We start from the raw sequence: 19867 nt of genomic DNA on the forward strand, positions 1-19867 counted from the left end.
ATTCTATTCTATTCTATATTGCGCCACACATTTTCAATGGGAGATAGGTCTGCACTACTGGCAGGCCATTTTAGTACCCACAATCTTTTACTATGAAGCCACTTTGTTGTAACACATGCAGAATATGGCTTTGCATTGTACTGCTGAGGGGACAAGCAGGGCTGTCCCTGAAAAAGACGTCGCTTGGATGGCAGCATATGTTGCTCCAAAACCTGTATGTACCGTTCAGCATGTATGTGCCTTCACAGATGTGCAAGTTACCAATGCCATGGGCACTAACACACCCCATACCATCACAGATGCTGGCTTTTAAACTTTGCTGTAATAACAATCTGCAATCAATCTGCAAACAATCTGGTCCTTTTCCTCTTTTGTCTGGAAGACACAAAGTCCATGATTTCCAAAAACAATTTGAAATATGGACTCGTGAGACCACAGCACACTTTTCAGTCAGTCCATCTCAGATGAGCTCGGGCCCCATCCTTGCTTGTGAACGACTGGGCCATTTGGGGATGATTCTTTTATACCCAATCATGGCAAACTATTTCCAATCAAAATTTTCACCAGTGGAATGTTGAAAACAGGTGTTTTTTGAACATTCCTCAACTTTCTCAGTCTTGTGCTGCCTTGTCCCAGCTTTATTTTTTGGAACGTGTTGCAGGCATCAAATTCAAAATGAGAGATATATTTTCCTTGTAGTGTATTTAATTGAATATAGGTTGAAAACAAAGAAGATGTAAAAGTAAAATATGAATTTTCGATAACGTGTCAGTAAAAAAGGTGTAAAAATAGAGCTTAACTCAGATTGAAGACGTCATCACATACTTTTAAAAAATGACTTCACAATTGACAAAAAAAAATATGAAACACACTTTAATAAATCATTTAAAAGTAGAATATTGAAAATTCATCACATCTGGCCCCTTTTCACTGACTAGCCAAGGGAATCACATTTACACAGATCACACACGAGACAAGAGACTAGCAAAATAAATCAGGAAACTAAACATGGGAGCATCTAACACAGAAAGGCAAAACAGACACACAAGGACAAGAAAATTGAAGCTCAGGTAATAAACTTTAAAGAATAACTATAATTACAAATTCTGATAGCAAACACAGTCAAAAATGAGAATAAAATCATGGAAAACATATCAGGAAATGAAGCTACAATAAATGACAAAAACAAAGAAAAAACTAAGCAGATAATAAGAGATTTTATTTTATTTTATTTTACCACCTGTTTGGTGGTTCTAGCATAAATAAATACACACCCCAAAATTCACTGTTTGATGAATAAAATCTTTATTTTTTTTTTTTTTACATTTTTTCTAGTATTAAAACCCAGTGAACTGAATACTAATCATCTTGTTACAATGCAATGTTTTTCTACTAACATTTGGGACATGGTATTCATTGTTGCTGAGCAGCCTCCTCCCTCAAGACAATCATCTCAATAAAACGCCTCAGGTACAACTTATCTCACTTCTGTTGCCAGGTTAAGAGCACAAGCCCTTTAGATCAGGGGAGTTTGGAGGCCAGGTTAACAGGATACACTGTAACAAGTCAAATCCGCGGAGGCCCCACTCGCAACGCAAAGGATCTGCTGCCAATTAAACTGGTGCTAGACAGGTGTCCACAGGTCAGAACGTTTTTGGGCAGCACAAGGTGAACCTTCCCTGGCTGCTTGTTGTGAATATTCAACGTGATGGCATTGTGATTACTATGTCCTGCTTCTGAAGCAATGCTAAATCATATGAAACCACAGGTGAATTACATATTTTATTTTACTGACATTCTGTGCATATTAGTTTGCTTTACACACACATAATGGCTTACTGTAGGTTATTGCATTCAACCAATGTAAAATAATGACAATGTTTGAAAATCATTACATTAAATAGGTTTTCAAATTTTGAAACAGGTGATACTTTATACTCCTGCTATTGTAAGCAAACCTCATGGTAAGATGAAAAAAAAAAAACCATATGGATTTCTTGTGTATTCTTTTGTCACATAAAGCTACAAAAACAGCAGAGTATTAATCCACTACTGAAAACAGTCCCTAGACAAAGTGTACCATTGCCAACATTTGGTAAAAACTACAACACACGACTGTTTTTCTAAACCGCCACCGAGACAGAAAGAAGCCTGAACATGATATTTATTAACACATTTAAAAACACATAAGAAGGATTACTTTTATTGGAATTCAGGCAAAATCACACCATACAACACTAGGAGGATTTCTCTGAGCATCAGTCTCATACAAAACTAGTAAGAAAACACATTTCATGGCTTGCCAACGTGGGATCTGATGAAACACTGCAATCTATTTAAGCCTGGAGCAAAGGAGCGACTTCAAAATGAACCTCCAGCTTTGGATAATGGATGACTTGATAATTTAAATGTCTGCTTTAATAGGGTTATAACAGTCCATAGTTACGTTGGGTGTCCCTGAATACCTTTTCTAAGGGAAACCCAGACAGATAACATATTCTCTGTTTTGTATCTTTGAACAAGCTCAGGTCGTGTTTACCTCTCCTACCTTTTAAAAAGGCAACTGCCTTATTCTTGCATATTTTATTCATTTTTCCTTTTTATTGTTCTCCCCTTGAGGAGCTTGTCAGATGTGGCAATTCTTCACAAAGTTACCTCAGGGCCCACATCTCTGGGTGTTATTGGTGCTCTGCAAGGTCCTACGTTGCTCTGGGACTGTGCCTAAAAGAGCTGCGCTCACCTCTGATAAGCAATTAGCATTCTTTTTTTGATCAAGGTCTTTTTATTGAACAAAGAATTGCTTCCAACAACAATTATGGCAAAATTAACAGACAGTTGTGCCCCCACCCCCCCAGAACAGTGTAACTAAAACCCAGCCAGAGAGGAAAGGAGAGACAAAATAACATAAAATAAAATAAAGTTACAGATACAAAGTAAATAATAAAATAAATGAACAACAGCAAGAGAAAAAAAAAAAAAAACCCCACTCACACGCACATTAAGCAATAGTATCCGGACTTAATCTTTCAAAGTAAGAAAAGGTTGCCATGTGTCATAGAACCGCCGAACCGAACCTTTTACAGTGTAGCGGATCTTTTCCAGCTGAGTATAGTACATGACATCCTTAACCCATTGCCCATATACAGGTGGAAGTGGCTCTTTCCATTTCAATAATATCATTCTACGGGCCAAAAGAGTGCAGAAGGCCAGAAGATCAGAGTGTGATTTGGAAAGACTGGCATCACAAGGCGTCACTCCAAAAATAGCTATAAACGGGCAGGGTGCAATTGGAACACCAAATATGTTGGATATGGTTTCAAATGTGCTTTTCCAAAAGCTACCCAGTTTTGGACACGCCCAGAACATGTGAAATAGGGAAGCAGGCTCTCGTTTGCACCGGTCACATGTGGGGTCAAACCCATCCTTGATTTTGCTCAGTCTAGTTTTAGACCAATGGAGACGGTGAACAACTTTGAACTGAATCACCACATGTTTAAGGCAAATAGATGATGAAGAAATGCTATTGATTATCTTGTGCCAAGTCTCATCTGTAATCCGTTGGCCAAGATCACTTCCCCATCGTTCCCTAAGTGATTGCAATGTGGACAGCCTAAAATTACTCAACAGCTCATAAACATCACTTATAACCCGCTTAGCATTTGGCTTAAAATCAAAAATATCATCCAAAAGGGATGGTGGTGGACAGGACGGAAAGCAGTCAGTATTAGAAGCAACAAAATTCCTGAGTTGTAGATACCTGAAAAAGTGTGACTGAGGGATCTTGAACTTGTTCACCAGCTGTTCAAATGAGGAAAAGATATTGTCCGTGAAAAGAGCAGCCATTGACGTTATTCCCAGCTTTGTCCATATGTTAAATGCCTCGTCCGTCAAGGATGGGGAGAACATGCAATGTCTATGCGGTGGTGCATTAAGAGAGAGTTCAGTCTGTTTAAAGTGCCGTCTGAGCTGATACCATAACTTCAGTGAGTGGACAACAAGAGGATTCGTGGTGAAGCTGGAGATCGGTCTCGCCAGAGGTAATCTGGCACACAGCAAAGACACCAGGGAGGATTGACTCACCGATAGCCGCTCCAGTGTTACCCATGATGATGATAAATTATCATGGTCTTTCATCCAGTACAATAATGCTCTTATATTAGCTGCCCAGTAATAAAACAGAAAATTTGGGAGTGCCAAGCCTCCTGCGCTCCGCGGTCTTTGTAATACACTCTGTTTCAGCCTAGGTGGTTTTTTGTTCCAAATGAAGGAGGAGATTTGACTATTTAGATTATTAAAAAAAGACTTGGTTAAAAAAACTGGAAGACACTGAAAAAGATATAGAAATTTAGGGAATATAGTCATCTTAATGATATTTAATCTACCACCCAGCGAAAGAGGCAAGGACTCCCACTTTCCAAAATCCTCCTTTAGTTTAGACAATAAAGGAAGATAATTAGTTTTATACAAGTCTCTATGATTCTGCGTAATCCAAATGCCCAAGTATTTGAACTTGTTATAGCTGAGCTTGAAAGGTGCTAAAATAGACGAAAGTTCCCCGGTTATTGTACCTAAAGGCATTGCCTCACTTTTCCCGAAATTCACCTTATATCCGGAAATTGTCCCGAATTCCTTAAGTACATCTAAAAGTTTAGGGAGGCTATTTGAAGGGTTGGAAATAAACAAGAGCATGTCGTCGGCATAAAGAGAGACTTTATGTTCGATATCCCCACGACGTATTCCCTCAACCTCAACACAGTGTCTTAGAGCAATAGCTAGCGGTTCAATTGCGATGGCAAAAAGGAGAGGTGACAAAGGGCACCCCTGTCGTGTGCCACGCTGAAGCTGAAAAAAGGGGGACAGACTATTGTTGGTCCGAATGGCCGCTACAGGGTCACAGTACAATACTTTTATCCAGGATACAAAATTACTCCCGAGGCCAAATTTTTCAAGCGTATGGAAAAGAAAGTCCCATCTCACCCGATCAAACGCTTTCTCAGCATCAAGTGAAATAACAGTTTCCAATACAGTAACTTTGACGTGGCTATAGATTATATTTAATAAACGTCTAATATTAAAAAACGAGTACCTGTTTTTGATAAAGCCTGTCTGATCAGGTGAGATAATGGAGGGCAGATGTTTCTCTAAACGGCGGGCCAACACTTTAGCAAGGATTTTGGTGTCGGTGTTCAGCAGAGATATTGGACGGTATGAGCCACAATCTAAATGATCCTTATCCTTTTTTAGAATTAGGGAGATCACTGCCTGACGCATTGTTGGAGGCAAGGATTGTGAGAGGAAAGATTCTTCAAAAGTCGATTTTAACAATGGATTCAATTGGTTAGAAAACTTCTTAAAAAAATCGGAAGGATACCCGTCGGGGCCAGGTGATTTTCCAGACTGCATACTCCGTATGGCCATTTCAATTTCAGCATCAGAAATGGGCTTCTCCAAACTGGTGGCCGCATCTTCTCCTAAGGAAGGGATAGCAAGTTTCTCAAAGAAATTTTCTAGAGCCAGGTCATCCTTAGCCGGGGGGGAGCTGTATAAAGTCTGATAGTATCTAAAAAAACTATTATTTATAACTTGGTTATCCGTGCATCTTATTCCCTGGTCATTCCGGATCTCAGGGATAGCTTGATTAGCTGTTCTTTGTCGTAGCTGATGAGCTAGCAGCTTGCCTGTTTTTTCTCCATGCTCATACGAGTAGCTACGCAACTTCGAAATTAGATACTCAGCCTGTTTTGTAGATAGAAGATTATATTCAGTTTGTAATTTCAGCCTACGTTTATATAATACCGGGTCAGGGGAATGGCTATATACAGCGTCTAGTTTAGTAATTTCGTCAGCCAATAGAGAGAGTTGCTCAGTATCCCTCTTCCTTTTGTTCGCACAGAATGAGATTATCTGGCCTCTCAGATATGCTTTTAGAGATTCCCAAACAGTTGATGGTGACATCTCTGGAGTTTGATTGATGGCAAGAAAGAAATCTATTTGAGACCTAATATAATTAACAAACTCTTCGTCTGCTAACAATACTGGGTTGAACCTCCATGGCCGATAATTCAGAATCAGAATCAGAATCAGAATACTTTATTGAGTAGGCATTGGGAATACGCAGTGAAAGAACAACAGGTGAATGATCTGAAATCACCATGGCCTTGTAATCACAGTCTGTCACCAAAGGGAGGAGTTTTTTGTCCAGAAAGAAATAATCTATACGAGTATATGTTTTATGGACATTAGAAAAAAAAGAATATTGACTTGAAGTTGGGTTACGAAATCTCCATACATCAGCTAACCCGTAGTTATGAAGAAAACGCTGTATAACACGTGCTGATTTTGAAATAGGCGTGCATTTGTGCGAGCTGCGGTCCATAGCAGATAATGAGCAATTTAGGTCCCCACCAAGAATAATATTATGCGTTGCCATGTTGGGAAGCCGTGCAAACACATTAGTGAAAAAACTATGATCGTCCCAGTTAGGGGCATAGACATTCGCTAAAATCAAGGGGAAACCATATAAATGTCCTACAACTACAACAAAACGGCCTGCAGGGTCTTCATCTACAGTTGTGGCTATAAATGGTAAAGTTTTGCTTATCAATATTGCTGTCCCCCGAGCTTTAGAATTAAATTTAGAGTGATATATCTGGCCTACCCATCCAGACTTGATTCGAAGATGATCAGAGGTACGCAGATGCGTTTCCTGGAGAAATGCTATATCCGTTCTAAGTCGTTGTAAATGAGTAATAACCTTTTTCCGCTTGACTGGATGGTTGAGTGATTTTACATTCCAGCTTACAAAATTTACCACCCGATCACTAAATGATCGCGCTGTGCTCATCCCTGCTCAAATAGTAAAATATGAAAGCTCCAGATGCACAACAGGCATAGGAGAAGAGGAAAGAGAGGGGAGGAAGAAGAAGGAAAAAAAAAAAAAAAAAGAAAAAAAAAAGGGAAAAACAAAAAACACATTGATAAGTAAAATAAACATATCTGGCTGAAGCCCAAACCAAGAACACAATGAGCAATTACACCAGATCGAACATGGTGACTGCCAAACCCCCTGCAAACAGATCCACACATATAGCCTAGTGCTTGTTTGGGTTACTATAAGCCAGACTCTTAGGCTCCCGCTGGCCGCTTGACATAACATATCCTACAAAGAAAAATAGTCAATAAAATAGAAAAAGAAAAGAAATATATATATACACATACATATATCGACATCCAAACAAAGTATAGAACTTTTCTAAACCCAATGGTATTGCCATGAAATAAAATGAACCAAAATGTGTTTATGAAATAAGTTTAAATGTCTGAACAAGAAGTGTCTCTTCAAGCTTTTCATCACCGTGCGAACGCTACAACAAACAGTCATGTACACTCAGCCGTAACTGAGACAACCAACCGTAGCACTGGCGCTCCCACATAGAGCGACAGGCGCAGCCTCCTCAAACGTTGATAATATGTTCTTTAACATATTCCATTGCCTTCGCCGCATCCAGAAATTCTTTCTCCTCCCCGTTGTGCGTGATACAAAGTCGCGCTGGGAACCTGATCCCAAAACGGATACCTTCCTGCTCACGGAGAAGTTTCCGGACTTCTGTAAAAGCAGCACGAGCTCGGGCCACCGAGGTCGTAAAATCCGGGAATATTGCAATCGGTTGTCCATTGAACCTCAGCGGAGCTTGGGTCCTGGCACGGCGTAGAATTTCCACACAGTCCTGGTAGTAATGAAGCTTGGCTATGATGGCCCGCGGGTTACCACCCGGCCTTCTCGGGGCCAGACTCCTATGTGAGCGGTCGACAATAACATCTTTATCCATACCCAGCGCTTCACGTAGTAGCGCGGATACGGCCGTGGTGGAGCTCGAATCCTGGCCCTCCGGGACCCCCATGATACGGATATTGGATCTCCGCATCCTGCCTTCCATGTCATCACATTTATCTTTCAGGTCAGATAGCTCCTTCCTCAAAGTCTTCACCGTAGATTGCAAGGTGACCACCTCATCGCTCCACATTGACAGCCCGTCCTCTACTTCTTTCACCGTGGCCTTAACTCCATCCATTTCAGCGCGCGCTGCCGCCGTATTGTTAGCAATCTCATTTCTCACTTCTTGCACGTCAGCCCTAATGTTATCAAAATCTTCTTTCAGTGCATTCCTGAGTTCTTCTTTTAACACCACGCTGATATCATCTTTAATGGATTGAAGAAGCTCTAATTTCAGGGCATCAGTGTCCACAAAGCGCCCATCGCTCTGCTGAGCCCGTTCCTCAGTGGTCGCTGAGCCGGGCGCCGCCCTTGGGCCACCATTGGTATTCTCGCCCGAGGATGCGCCGGGCCTAGCCGCAGTTCCTCCGGTGTACTTGTATTTCCTTAGGTTCGATGCCATTTTGTCTCGAGTGAAGCTTTAATATAGCATATAAAACTGTTAGCTTCCCCTGTGACATAAAATGAGACTTTGTAGGTTGAAAAAAAACTATTTCTGAAACTCTGTTAGCGGGAGCCTTCAGAAACACGTCCTACTCCATTGCTGGCTCGCTAGCGCCCCAGCAATTAGCATTCTAAAGGCTGTTTTTTTTTCTCTCATATTCAAATTATTATTTGTAAAAAGCAGCAATCATGCACTCACTTTGGCCATATTCACCATTGCTGTGATGAACACAAATAATTCCCATTGATGTTACAGCTTCAGCCTGTGGGACATTGACAGATTCATTATAATTTTATTCATTTTTTAAGTAAACATCAAAACAGCCAACGCACCCAGCTAATGCGTGTGTCTGACGTGTGCGGTCCACACACAGACACATCACTATGAATTCAACAGAACGCATGTGGCTTTTCTAATTACATGGGCTCTCCCTCCTGCTGCCAGAGAAGCTCATTTGGGCATTGAGGGGAACGCGTGTGCTAAAAAGTAAAGGAGACTTGGAAGGATGAGCCTTAATGAGGGGAGTCAGTGAAACGTGTCTGATGGTGACGTTTCTTCCTGGAGCTGGAGGGCTTTCAATGAAAAGCAGGCCTCAACTGCAGACCCCGCTCCACTGCCCAGCCCTCTCATCCTCAGATAACCGGGCACGACGCAGCACAACAAGCAGCCCGTACTCGGGAGGCAATTAAGGCTCTGATATGCTTACACACCCGGAAACACTTGCTTGGCTGCAGGCAGAGGGGAAGAAGGCCGGGGCAGTGGGGAAGTTCACTGGTGGTGTGGTGGTGATATTTGTTTGTCAGCAGGAACAGAGAAAACAGCGGTCCAAAATTAGCTGCCTTGCTAGTTTAATGCAACATCCAATACTTCCTCTGACTTCAAAACATATACATTACTACAGAAAACAGATGGAGCTTCTACGCACAAGACAAAAGCAGTATTGAGGGAGCAAGCCAAACGGGATGCTATTAAGCTGAAGCTGGCACAGAGTCAGAGTAGCTCTTTAACACCAGCAGCATGGCTGCCAAGCCTTAATACGATCTGTTAGTGAAGAGGGTCCTGGGACCGCAGTGAGCTCAGGGTGTTTGTAGTTAGACAGAACAGCGTTAGGCCTGTCTTTAAGCCAGGGCCAGACTGAGAAATGGCTATTTCAGAGGATTGGTGACAGGCTGGTGCTGCACCGTATGTCTTATAAATGAGTATCTCCCCTGCATCCCACACCATTATTTCTAAGCTACCCTCTGGCAGCAGGTCCCATGCTACTACTCTCTGGGCAGGTGGAGCTGCACAGATCACACTTTGTTTTTAACCTGAGGAGACTCATTTGAGTCTGTAGAAGCACTGGTTAGATTCATTCCTGCTTTTTCCATTTGTGCTGAATTTGACTGCTCGGGCTGCAGAAACAAGGACCTTGTTGACAAAGTTACCTTAGGAAAGCTGTGGATTATTCCAAGTTAGGTTTTTTGTTATTGCTCCATTTATATGCCCTATTGATTACGATGCCATTATAAATAACGTGGAATTGAAAATTTCAAAACATAACGACATTGCCTGGGCAACTGGGCACAAGCAAACGGCTCAAGGTAGGTCATGAAAAATCAAATTTAGCCCAATTAGCTTTCTCTTTTTTTGAAGCTAAAAGCAAAGGTCATTGCTAGTACCAATTACTTGTAGGACAAGGAAACTGGAAGCGTGCACATCTAAAATCTTTTTTTTATCCTAACGCTCTCTGTTTTATTCTGCTTTCTTGTTTATGTGAATCTTCATACCTGTGCTGCACTCGAGAATTCTTGTTTCTTCATCATTCCTCTACCCCCAAGGAGCCACAGTTAATGATGAAGATCTGAGCAATTACTCAACCATTGTTTCCATATTGGAGACAACCAATGGCTACATAATGAAATGAAATGAAACCAATGCTTTTCTGCAAGTGATTCATCCACGAGTCGACCCACAGAAACAATTCTGATAATTAAGTCATTACATTGGCAGCAAACATTTTCTGGCCTCTCTGTTGTGAGTTTTCTGTCATTTTGAAACTATCTCGCTATTTAGACTGCTATTTGGGTACCACAAGCAATCTCACAGAGTCTCTGGGAAATTGTGATGCCGTTTACTGAATAAAGAATTGATAGAATAATCTAGAGAGAAATAAAAAAGATAATTGTTAGTTGTGACTCTTTATGGCTAACACGCATGTATGATCGCAAATTGGTCCTCCCAAGTCCAGAGTATTCATTTTTACATTTTCTCATGTGCACCTGTGTTTTCTGACCAGTTAAACTAGAACATGTCATTTTTTTGACCCCTCGTTTAACAGCCCGGCTTGTGCCTCTAAAAGCCTGTGGTTTGTGTGATAATGGCACAATGGTAAATGTGACCATTAGATGGCAGCTAGGGTTAGGTCACCTTCACAGGCTGAGAGCTGGGCTTGTTGTCCTCCATCAGCTGAAGAATCCCTTTCGCTGCTGTGGCACTGTTGCCCATTATTTGTGGCTTTGGGTGACCTGTGGCTACTGTGTCATTTTCACACCACAGGGCTAATTGCACCAAATGGTGATAGATTTTGAGGGAAAAGATGAGATAGGCATTTCATGCTGACCGCCTGGTGCCAAGCATTAGCTGCAATTTAGTTTACTGCTGCAGAGCTTCTACAGGAGCTGATGCATTTAGACATTTACAATGGGCCTGTGGTGATATAACTAACAATGGAGACTGTAATGCATTCCTTCACCAGTTTTCTTCTGGTAGCAAGTTGCAAAGGCACATTGCTGATAGCTACGAGTTTCATACTTTTTACTTCCTGTGAAACAGTTTGCTTTTTTTCTGCCCCTTGCTGTAGCTGGCTGCACCTTTGATGAGGACTCGGACCCTGGGCTGTGCGAATATCGACAGGGCCAAGAAGATGACTTTGACTGGCAGCTGATCAGGACCTACAACTGGCCACACCCAACTCCAGATCTTTTGCGAGGTAGGCTTCTGCAGGTGTCAGAGTTAAAGTCATTGACAGCAACACAATTTCCACAAGTCTGTTCACACATTCAGGCGGTGATTTAAAAACATGAACATACTCGTCTTCCCTCACACAGTTCCAACAAACAAACTAAAAACAAAAGAAACACCCTTTTATGCAGTACTTCTCCCAACATGACAGAGAAACGTTTCGTGGACCTTTGGACAATGCAAAAATTCAGGTCTTACAACCGCTGGTGTGTACAGGCAGATTGTTGCAGCAAGCCAAACCTGTTGCAGTCTTCTTATTGACACATGTTGTGTGTTTTAACAGAATTGTAAAACTGTGAATACAACATTTACCGCAGTACAGTGGCATAAATCCAGCTTTAGACTGACCCCAAAAACTCCATTGACAGGCAGGAGTGTAGTTGTGTTAGTGTCTCTGTGTCACTGATCACAATTTTATTGCACACCTGCCGCAGTGGAGCAGCTCAGTCCAGACCAGTTATAGAGTGTGCTCACACTGGGTAGCTCTCATGTGTGAAAAGCAGCAGCTGGAAAAGAACATCTGCTCTACACCGAGTACTTTGAGCTCTTCTAAAAAAGAATTGTATTATTTCTGCTGCAAATATACAGCATACCAATTTGTAAGTGAGCAATGGGCAGAGGAAAGCAGCAGGATGTTTTTGTATACCAGGTTTGAGGTTGGTAGAATTCATTTAGACATCATTGGCGTGGCTTTTTACTACTTAAGGGAAGTGTATTTGTCTGTAGATCCTCTCTAAAGCAATAAGCAATTCAAAGTAGTTCAGCAGAGACAGAAAAGGCTGAAAAGCTGAAAATTGTGTATAAGAAACAAGAAAGAGAAAAGTGTAGCTGACTATAATTAACGGACTAACAATAATATAACAGATAAGAACACAAGTTTACATTTCAACCCAGTTTATAACAGCTGAGTGAGATAGGACACAGTAGGCAGATCTGTCCCAGACCACTGGAGATGTTTCTTAATGCACTTCAGAAGTGTATTTAGGTCCTAAACGGCTTCATAAACCAACAGAAGTATTCTTAAAATTAACAAGCCTAACCCGCTGGAGGTTCCTTTCTGTCATTTTAATGGCAGCTGTCTCCAAAGCCTGGAAGTGCTGACAGTCCATTGCTGGCTTTACTTACTGCCTTACAGCCACAGCGAGCCATGCAGCTTAATAATGCTTTAAACATTTTTTTCTTTTTTGCTTCAGTTTTGCTTCCCAGTTAAACCCTACCTTACGGCAACTTGTTGGTGCAGAAGACCTGCTGATCACAAGGTTTCGTTGAGCGAGGTGGCTTTTTCTTTTACACTTAACCCTTGTGTGGTGTTCGTATTTTTGTTACTCAGCCAGTGTTCATGGGTCTGGTGGACCCGCTAGAGTTTTGGCTTTCCAAATTAACACTATCAAACAATTTTATGTTAAATTACTCAACAGATGTTTCCTTCATCCCAATTACAAGACATATGAACAGCAAACATGGTTAATTTTTTCCCTTTACCTTTGTTAGATCACATTTATGAATTAATGTGCTTCTTGTTTTTCTTTTATATAAAATGTTATAAATAAATCAGTTATAATCAAGTGGAGTGAGTGGAAAGACACAACACATTTACACGTGAAAAAATAATTAATTGTTTAATTTTTCTTTTGAAAAAAACTGAACACGGGTCTCACAGACCCGAACACCATACAAGGGTTAAATTACTAATAGCTCAGTGTTATAGTTATGAAAAAATCCTCAGGACATTGGTTGCTTTTTCACTCATTTTCAGCTAATCCTAAATTCTTGTAACTGACATTTTTTTGAAGAAAAACTACAAAGCAGATGCAGGTGGTAAGACACAGATGACTTAAACTGCTGATTCAGGGACCAGCCTGAGAACTATTCCTCCAGACCACTTAAAAAATCAGAAAAAATTCGGGTTCTTTGGAGGTAAGGGTATATAAGGGTTCTAATGCAGTGTGGTGTCACATAATAGATCTAATGCGATTGGGTAAAATGGTTAAACAATGTGTTTTAGACACATTCTACATAGTATGTTATCAAAAGTAAAGTCTCATAACCTTCTTAGATTCTATCTTTTTTCTGTTAGAAGCTTTTTCATTTGGATGTTCTGAATATGTGAAAAATCTATGACAAACCCAAACTCTGCCCTTAAACCCGACCCCAGAGGTGCACTGATGTTAAGAGGTAAAATTATTGCTCATCAGTAGGAATGATAATCTGCAGTTCCTTGCAACACTATGTTATATATATCCCAAAGGCTGCTGAGGTAATTAATGAGTATTTGAACCAAGTAGGTGAAAAGCTGCAGGTGATCCCTGCAGGTCTTCCAGCTTCCACTGCCAGTCTCTTATTCACCATTAGCTTAGTCGCTGAAAGATTTCTGGCTTCAGCATGGACGTGCACTCCTCTGGCCTCTCATTAGTCTTATTTTTGGCACACCTCTGTGCCATAAGCCTTGAGAAAAATGTTTGTCTGTGCTGTACACAACCACAAAAAATGTGAAACCATCAAAGTAAAGTGAATCACGGTTGGAAGAATATAGTATATACTAACGAAAAAGGAAATGCTATGAAGGAAATGGCTATAAGTACAGCACCCACATTTAAAACTCCAATCTCATGGAAAAGCATCAATCAACCTACTTAGCTTTGCAGTCTCGTTCTTGATACTTGAGTTATTTATTTTGCAAAACCCAATGCGAGCCCCACAAGGCTCACATTGGGAGGCATTTACCATCTAGCCCAGATACCAAGTTATAAACAGTACTGTTGTTGTGCAAAAACACACAATGCAGAATAACCCACCATTCAGCTATAAAGCTGGCTTGCCACTGCTTTTATGTGCTGTGTTATTTTCCAGATGGTTCATTATACTCTGTGGATGTTCACACTAAAATAATGACATATTTAATGAAAACAAATTTCCCACGAATTAGTTTGAGGCATTCTGTCTTCTGGAGGGGAACTTCAGGTCCAAAACTCAAATCTTAATCCATTTCGGAGCAATCCTGACAGGATAACTCAATGGTTTCTCAACTGGGGAGGGTGTGAAGAAAAGGGAGCTACACTGATGTTGCTGCTAGTTTTATGACAGATATTTTCAAATGTTTTGCCAAAAACAACCACAAGATTTAAGTAAATTTTAATGTGTATTTGTCTACAATGTTTATTACTTCAAAGTTATGTTATGTGGCAAATATTGCCAAATATTTTGTATTTACAGACTTTTCAAGCTGTCAGTTTGGTATAAAACAGGTTGCAAAGCTCACATCAAATAGCTAAATCTTCAGCTGCCAAATATCTGGCAGCAGGAGATTTAGCTATTTGATGTGTTCGAGGCTTATATCAGAAAGATTTCTGATATAGTACAGTACTGCAGTATTTTAGAAACCTTATATGACATCTTATGGCTTAAGTCCTCTGAAAAACTTAATATGCCCTCAGTGCTTCATGAGGAAATGTGATGGTAAGTAGCAGCCAGGTGCTTCTAATCTTGTCCACTCGATTAACTGATCATCTGCAAGTGCAACCACCCGATAAAACCAGAGCTTCTTTCTGGTAGTTTTCTGGTCTAGAACATTCAGGTGTGTTAACAAAATGTCACAGTCTTCCTATAAGTGGACTTCATGTCAAAGTCATCCTAAGGTCAGACTGTGCAATGAGAGTCAAACATAGGAGAAATTGCAAAAAGCCCAAGAGCTACATTTCAGAATAAACATCCAATGCAATTACAAGAGAACTGAACAAATACTGCTTATTTGGAAGGTTTGCCAGGACAAAGTTATTTCCTCTAAAAAGAACAGCATGACAGGATGAACAAACCACAACACTTTTGGAAACATTTCCTTTGGACTGATTGGACATAAGTGGAGAAATAGTCCTAATGCACAGCACCACATTTAGCAACAACACCTCATACGAACCTCAACACCTCACAAACACCTTATACCAACTGTCAAGCATGGCAGTCCAACAAGGGCAAAAGGAAAAAATAATTAGATTAACATGGTTATCCATGGTCAGAGTTTGATTGAAATGCAGCAGAAACAACAAGTAAACCAGTAGCAGCAGTTGATTTAAATCATAAGCCGCAAACCTTTGATGCTGTTAAGCAGAAAAGCAGAATTTGTGCTTGGCCATGCCGCTGCAAACGATATTCAGATAGGCTGCTGCAAATGATAACTCGGGGATCAGTGACCTTCATCACCTTCTGTGAGCTGTATGGCAAATAGTGTGTTTTGACTGCCTTATACACACAGTGCACTACCTAGTTTTGCAAGTCAGTTAGGAAGGCATTTGATTTTACTGTATGTCATTCAAATGTGCTGTGAGGAATAGGGACCCAATGAATTCTTGTATTCTCGCTTCTTTCACACCTTTATTGAAAGCTATTCACTTTTGAATGAAATACCCAAAATGCCCCTTGGTGTGAAGAATAGAGGTTCTTAGGTATGCTGCAGAACATTAAATGAGCATTTCTGACTGTGGCTCTAAATTCAAACTGATTTTCACAAGGTTTTTGTCATTTAGATTGAATGCAGGAAAGGTATATAGCTTTTTAAAGCTGCAGTAATGAATATTTTTATTAAACAATAGGACAAATGACTGTTTGTAATGTGAGCAAGGTTGCGCTCACACAGAAAATTATCGCCCACTCTTCTTCTTCTTCACTTGATTTAGGTGAAATAATTTCAGCTTATTAAGCTTACTGTTTTGGTAAATGTACAGTTTGGTTCAGTGTTGTAGGTCTTATTCGCCCTGTTTTCAGTAGCAGGCAGGTGTTTCCAAACAAAAACACTAGGAGTCTTTAGCAACAAACATCTTCAGACTGCTGACTAAACAAGAACTGCTGCTGGTTTTCAGTTATGTCGGGTGATGTTAGACTTGAGTCCCGAACCTAACATTAAAATCACGCTTTCCCTGTGATAAAGATTCCAACAATTTAGATCCACTTCAATGATGGATCAGTCACTCTGGCTAACAGCAGCTAACAAAAAAGAAAAAAGGCAACGCTGAATCTTACTAATGAAAGGTTCAGGATATCCTCAACAACTCACCTTACCGAGGTAAACAGTGACTGACAGTCTACCTAGAGAGTGACAAACTGCAGGGCAAATCCAGTCCAGAATAACTTTGCTGTCTGAGTACAACTACTAAAGTTGAATTTGAGTTTTTGAAGGGACTCAAAGGAAAAACGGAAAAAAAAACCCCCAAAAACACAAGATATTGAATTGACACATATGTGTTTGTTGTTCCTGATTCGTTGCGTGTGTTGATATTATTTAAATGTTTTAAAATATAGAGGATATAAAAAAAAATTTTCAGATCAAACAAATTAAAAACAATTGAATGTTCTTGCTCTTTCTTGCCTGACTAAAACTTCAGCTAACTGCAATCTGCACTGACATCTTACGCACTGTATATTTAGTAAAAAGATTTTGGAAAAATCTTTCCTTAGAATACCTTAGAGGAGTGGGCACGACCAAAATGTTTCCAGATAATCAACCAAGATGTACATTAAAATTTATATTCGATTTTTAACAGATTTGTGAAGCTCTTATTTATTGGGATGCCTTTGTATCCAGAACAGACAATTTAAGTGTTTCTGGACTCTTCGACCACATAAACGAGCTTCTTAAATTGACTTTCAGAGCAATTTCCTCCCACAGCATTTTATGCTTTTTGTTTTCCCTTTCTTTTGATAATATTTTGCTATCTATAGACAAATTTTGTGAGACAACAACAGTCCAGACAATACTTACTACAAGCAAGTGGAAGCGAGCAAATAGTTCCCATGGAAACTGTAGAATATTACCATTAATGTTGCTCTATGCACGATGCTATAAAAAGTATTTGTCCACTTTCTTATATTTTTTCATATTTGTCACGCTTAAATGTTTCATTAGTCAAAGACAGCATGTATTAAGGGTAAACAGCTATCCAAAAAATTCTAAATTTCACTGGCACCAAGAGAAAAAGTAATCGTAATCATCTCCCTTGATGAATCATGAAATTATTGTGGTTAACCACAACTTTTGGAAAGCTGATTACAGATTCACTAGCCATACTGAGGCCTGATTACTGCCTCAGACCTGTTGAATCAAGAAATGACTTGACTAGAACCTAAGGACAAAGTGAAGTGAGCTAAAATATCTTAAAAAGCAAAACATGCCACAATCTAAAGAGACTCCAGAACAGATGAAAATCAAAGTCATTCTCTTCTAAAAGGTTACAAAGCCATTTCTAAGGCTTTGGGACTCTAGCAAACCACACTTAGAGTCATTATCCACCGAACAATGTATGTACCTTCCCAGGAGTGGCCATCCTACCAAAATTACACCACGAGCACATCAACGACTCATCCTGGAGTTCACAAAAAACCCAGAGAAACGTCTAAAGAACTGCAGGCTTGACTTGCCAGTGTTCATGATTTAGCAATTAGAAAGGGACTGGGCAAAAATGGCATCCATGGGAGAGTTCTAAGGTGAAAGTTACCAATGACCCAAAAGAACAAAAGGCTCGCCTCACATTTGCCAACAGAGAACTTGTTGAGGTTTTATTTATTATTAGTTTTGGAGCATTTTTAGCTTCATTACATTGTGGAGCGGTGAACATAGGCAGGAAGTAGAGGGCTGCAGGTCACTGAGCTAAAGTGGCACCTAGAGTTTGTTGATCTCTAGGACTTTTAATGAAATAGTTTGCTGACAGGTTGATAAAGAAAAGAGAGCAAAGATGCACCAAAATATCCTTTAACCGAAATTTACTGGAACTTTTTCTAATTGTGGTTGGTTTTTCCCCAGTGCTCTCTTCCATTCTACAGCTGGTGGAGCTCAATTAACGTCATCCATACACAGCTACAGGGAACCAAATGTGTTACATAAAGCTAGCAGTTATTTTTTCCTGGTGGCTGAATGATTCACGCCAAAAGGACTGAAACTGCTCATATGGAACATAATGTGTTTTTGAACATAGTCTGTAATTTCTTGTTTTACCTCTGTTTTATGAAGGCAATTTTCTCTCTGACGTATAGAAAAATAAGTCACTCTAAACCTCTTTAATGACTATTATGCAGTGTAGCAATCAGAATCTCAAAAAGAAGCTTTTTAAGGACTAACATGTAACAAGTTACACAGGCCTAATGAACAGAACACTCTGTGTTAAAGTTGCGCCTTACCCTGAAACCAAAAGGTACACATTTTACTTTGAAGGCAAGCGGTCTCTGTTTTCAGTGTGTGCTGCAATTTTCCACTGTCTTTTAGTGAGTCGTTGGTAACAAGCTCCATCAACTACAATGCATTTTTCCCTTGTGACTGGTGACTACCAGGCCTTCATGATTGGAGCTTTAGAGGTTGACTACACAGTGACTATCAGCAACCTCCAGCAAAAACTCACAAGCCTTCGGTGTTTAACAACAGTTGCCAACCAGTCTCTAGGCCTGTGCTACAGGGGCCTAAGGAAAAAAACTTAGTGTTTTGGGAAACAACAATTAAAAAAAATATTATGCCTCCTAAATGTTTATATATAATTATTTTATTGCTATTTTCTTGAATAGTTATTTTTGTTATTACCGCTATTTTTGTGCATTTACAAAACAAAAACACTAAAAATAGCCACCAAATCATTCATTCTATCTTTCTGCAGTGACAAATAAATAATCTTAATCTTACTCTGGGATTTTTCACCCTTAGAATAAAAAGAAAAAACATTATAGAGATAACCTTTTGTCTCATTTTTATTTATATTGCACCAAATCACAGCAGTCACCTCAACTATTTAATGTTTAAGCTATTTAAGCAAGATCACCCTAGAAGCTGAATTATTGCGCAGTGATCACCTTGCAGAAAAACTAATCATTCTCGCCAGTATTGAGACAGGTCTGAAGGAATGCTTGGACTGACAGACAAGGCCAGTTGATTGCTCACTAGGTTTCCTCAGTGATTTATGCAAAACAATCTGATTAACCTGCTGCAATCATCAACCTACTGACAGTTTGTTTCCCCACATTCAGTCTCTTGTTGCTTCTATTGCTCAAGTTTGTCACATGTCAGCCCCGGTGGCCGGGGCTCTTATCTCTCTTCACATATATGTTCATTTAAGGGGGACTTATCTTTTGGAACTCGTAGTAAAAGCACACATGTAAGAGGAAAACTTGTGGTGCCTGTTATAGGCTGCTGACTTAAAGTGGTCGGTTGTTGGCGATTTGTGAAAGGAGCTGGCAGATGTCCGGGATTTAATAATTCATTTGCTGTTGTCAAGTGCTTGTTCCGGTGTTCCGGGCATACCTCCCCTGGGCCAGAATGGGTATGTTAACGAACTCCCTGGGATTGGAGGAGTCTAGCATGGGTCATTGCTGATTACACTTCCTGGTGTTCCTCAGGGGGCAGCAGCGTCACAAAACTCGCTTTTCATCTTCCTTTGACCCATTAGAGAAGGTCG

General features: G+C 40.1%; 1 protein-coding gene across 7 annotated transcripts in view; it reads left to right on the plus strand.

Moving 5' to 3' along the window:
- LOC101477989 (receptor-type tyrosine-protein phosphatase U) overlaps positions 1-19867 on the plus strand; it is a 258886-nt gene that overhangs the window by 72262 nt on the left and 166757 nt on the right. For all 7 annotated transcript variants that reach the window (XM_076878967.1, XM_076878969.1, XM_076878966.1 and 4 more), the window contains exon 2: positions 11281-11409. In XM_076878967.1, coding sequence (XP_076735082.1) covers positions 11281-11409 — 129 coding nt within the window. The remainder of the gene's footprint in view (positions 1-11280; positions 11410-19867) is intronic.

The sequence above is a fragment of the Maylandia zebra genome, linkage group LG22 (genome assembly GCF_041146795.1).
Source record: "Maylandia zebra isolate NMK-2024a linkage group LG22, Mzebra_GT3a, whole genome shotgun sequence".
Taxonomy (NCBI): Eukaryota; Metazoa; Chordata; class Actinopteri; order Cichliformes; family Cichlidae; genus Maylandia; species Maylandia zebra.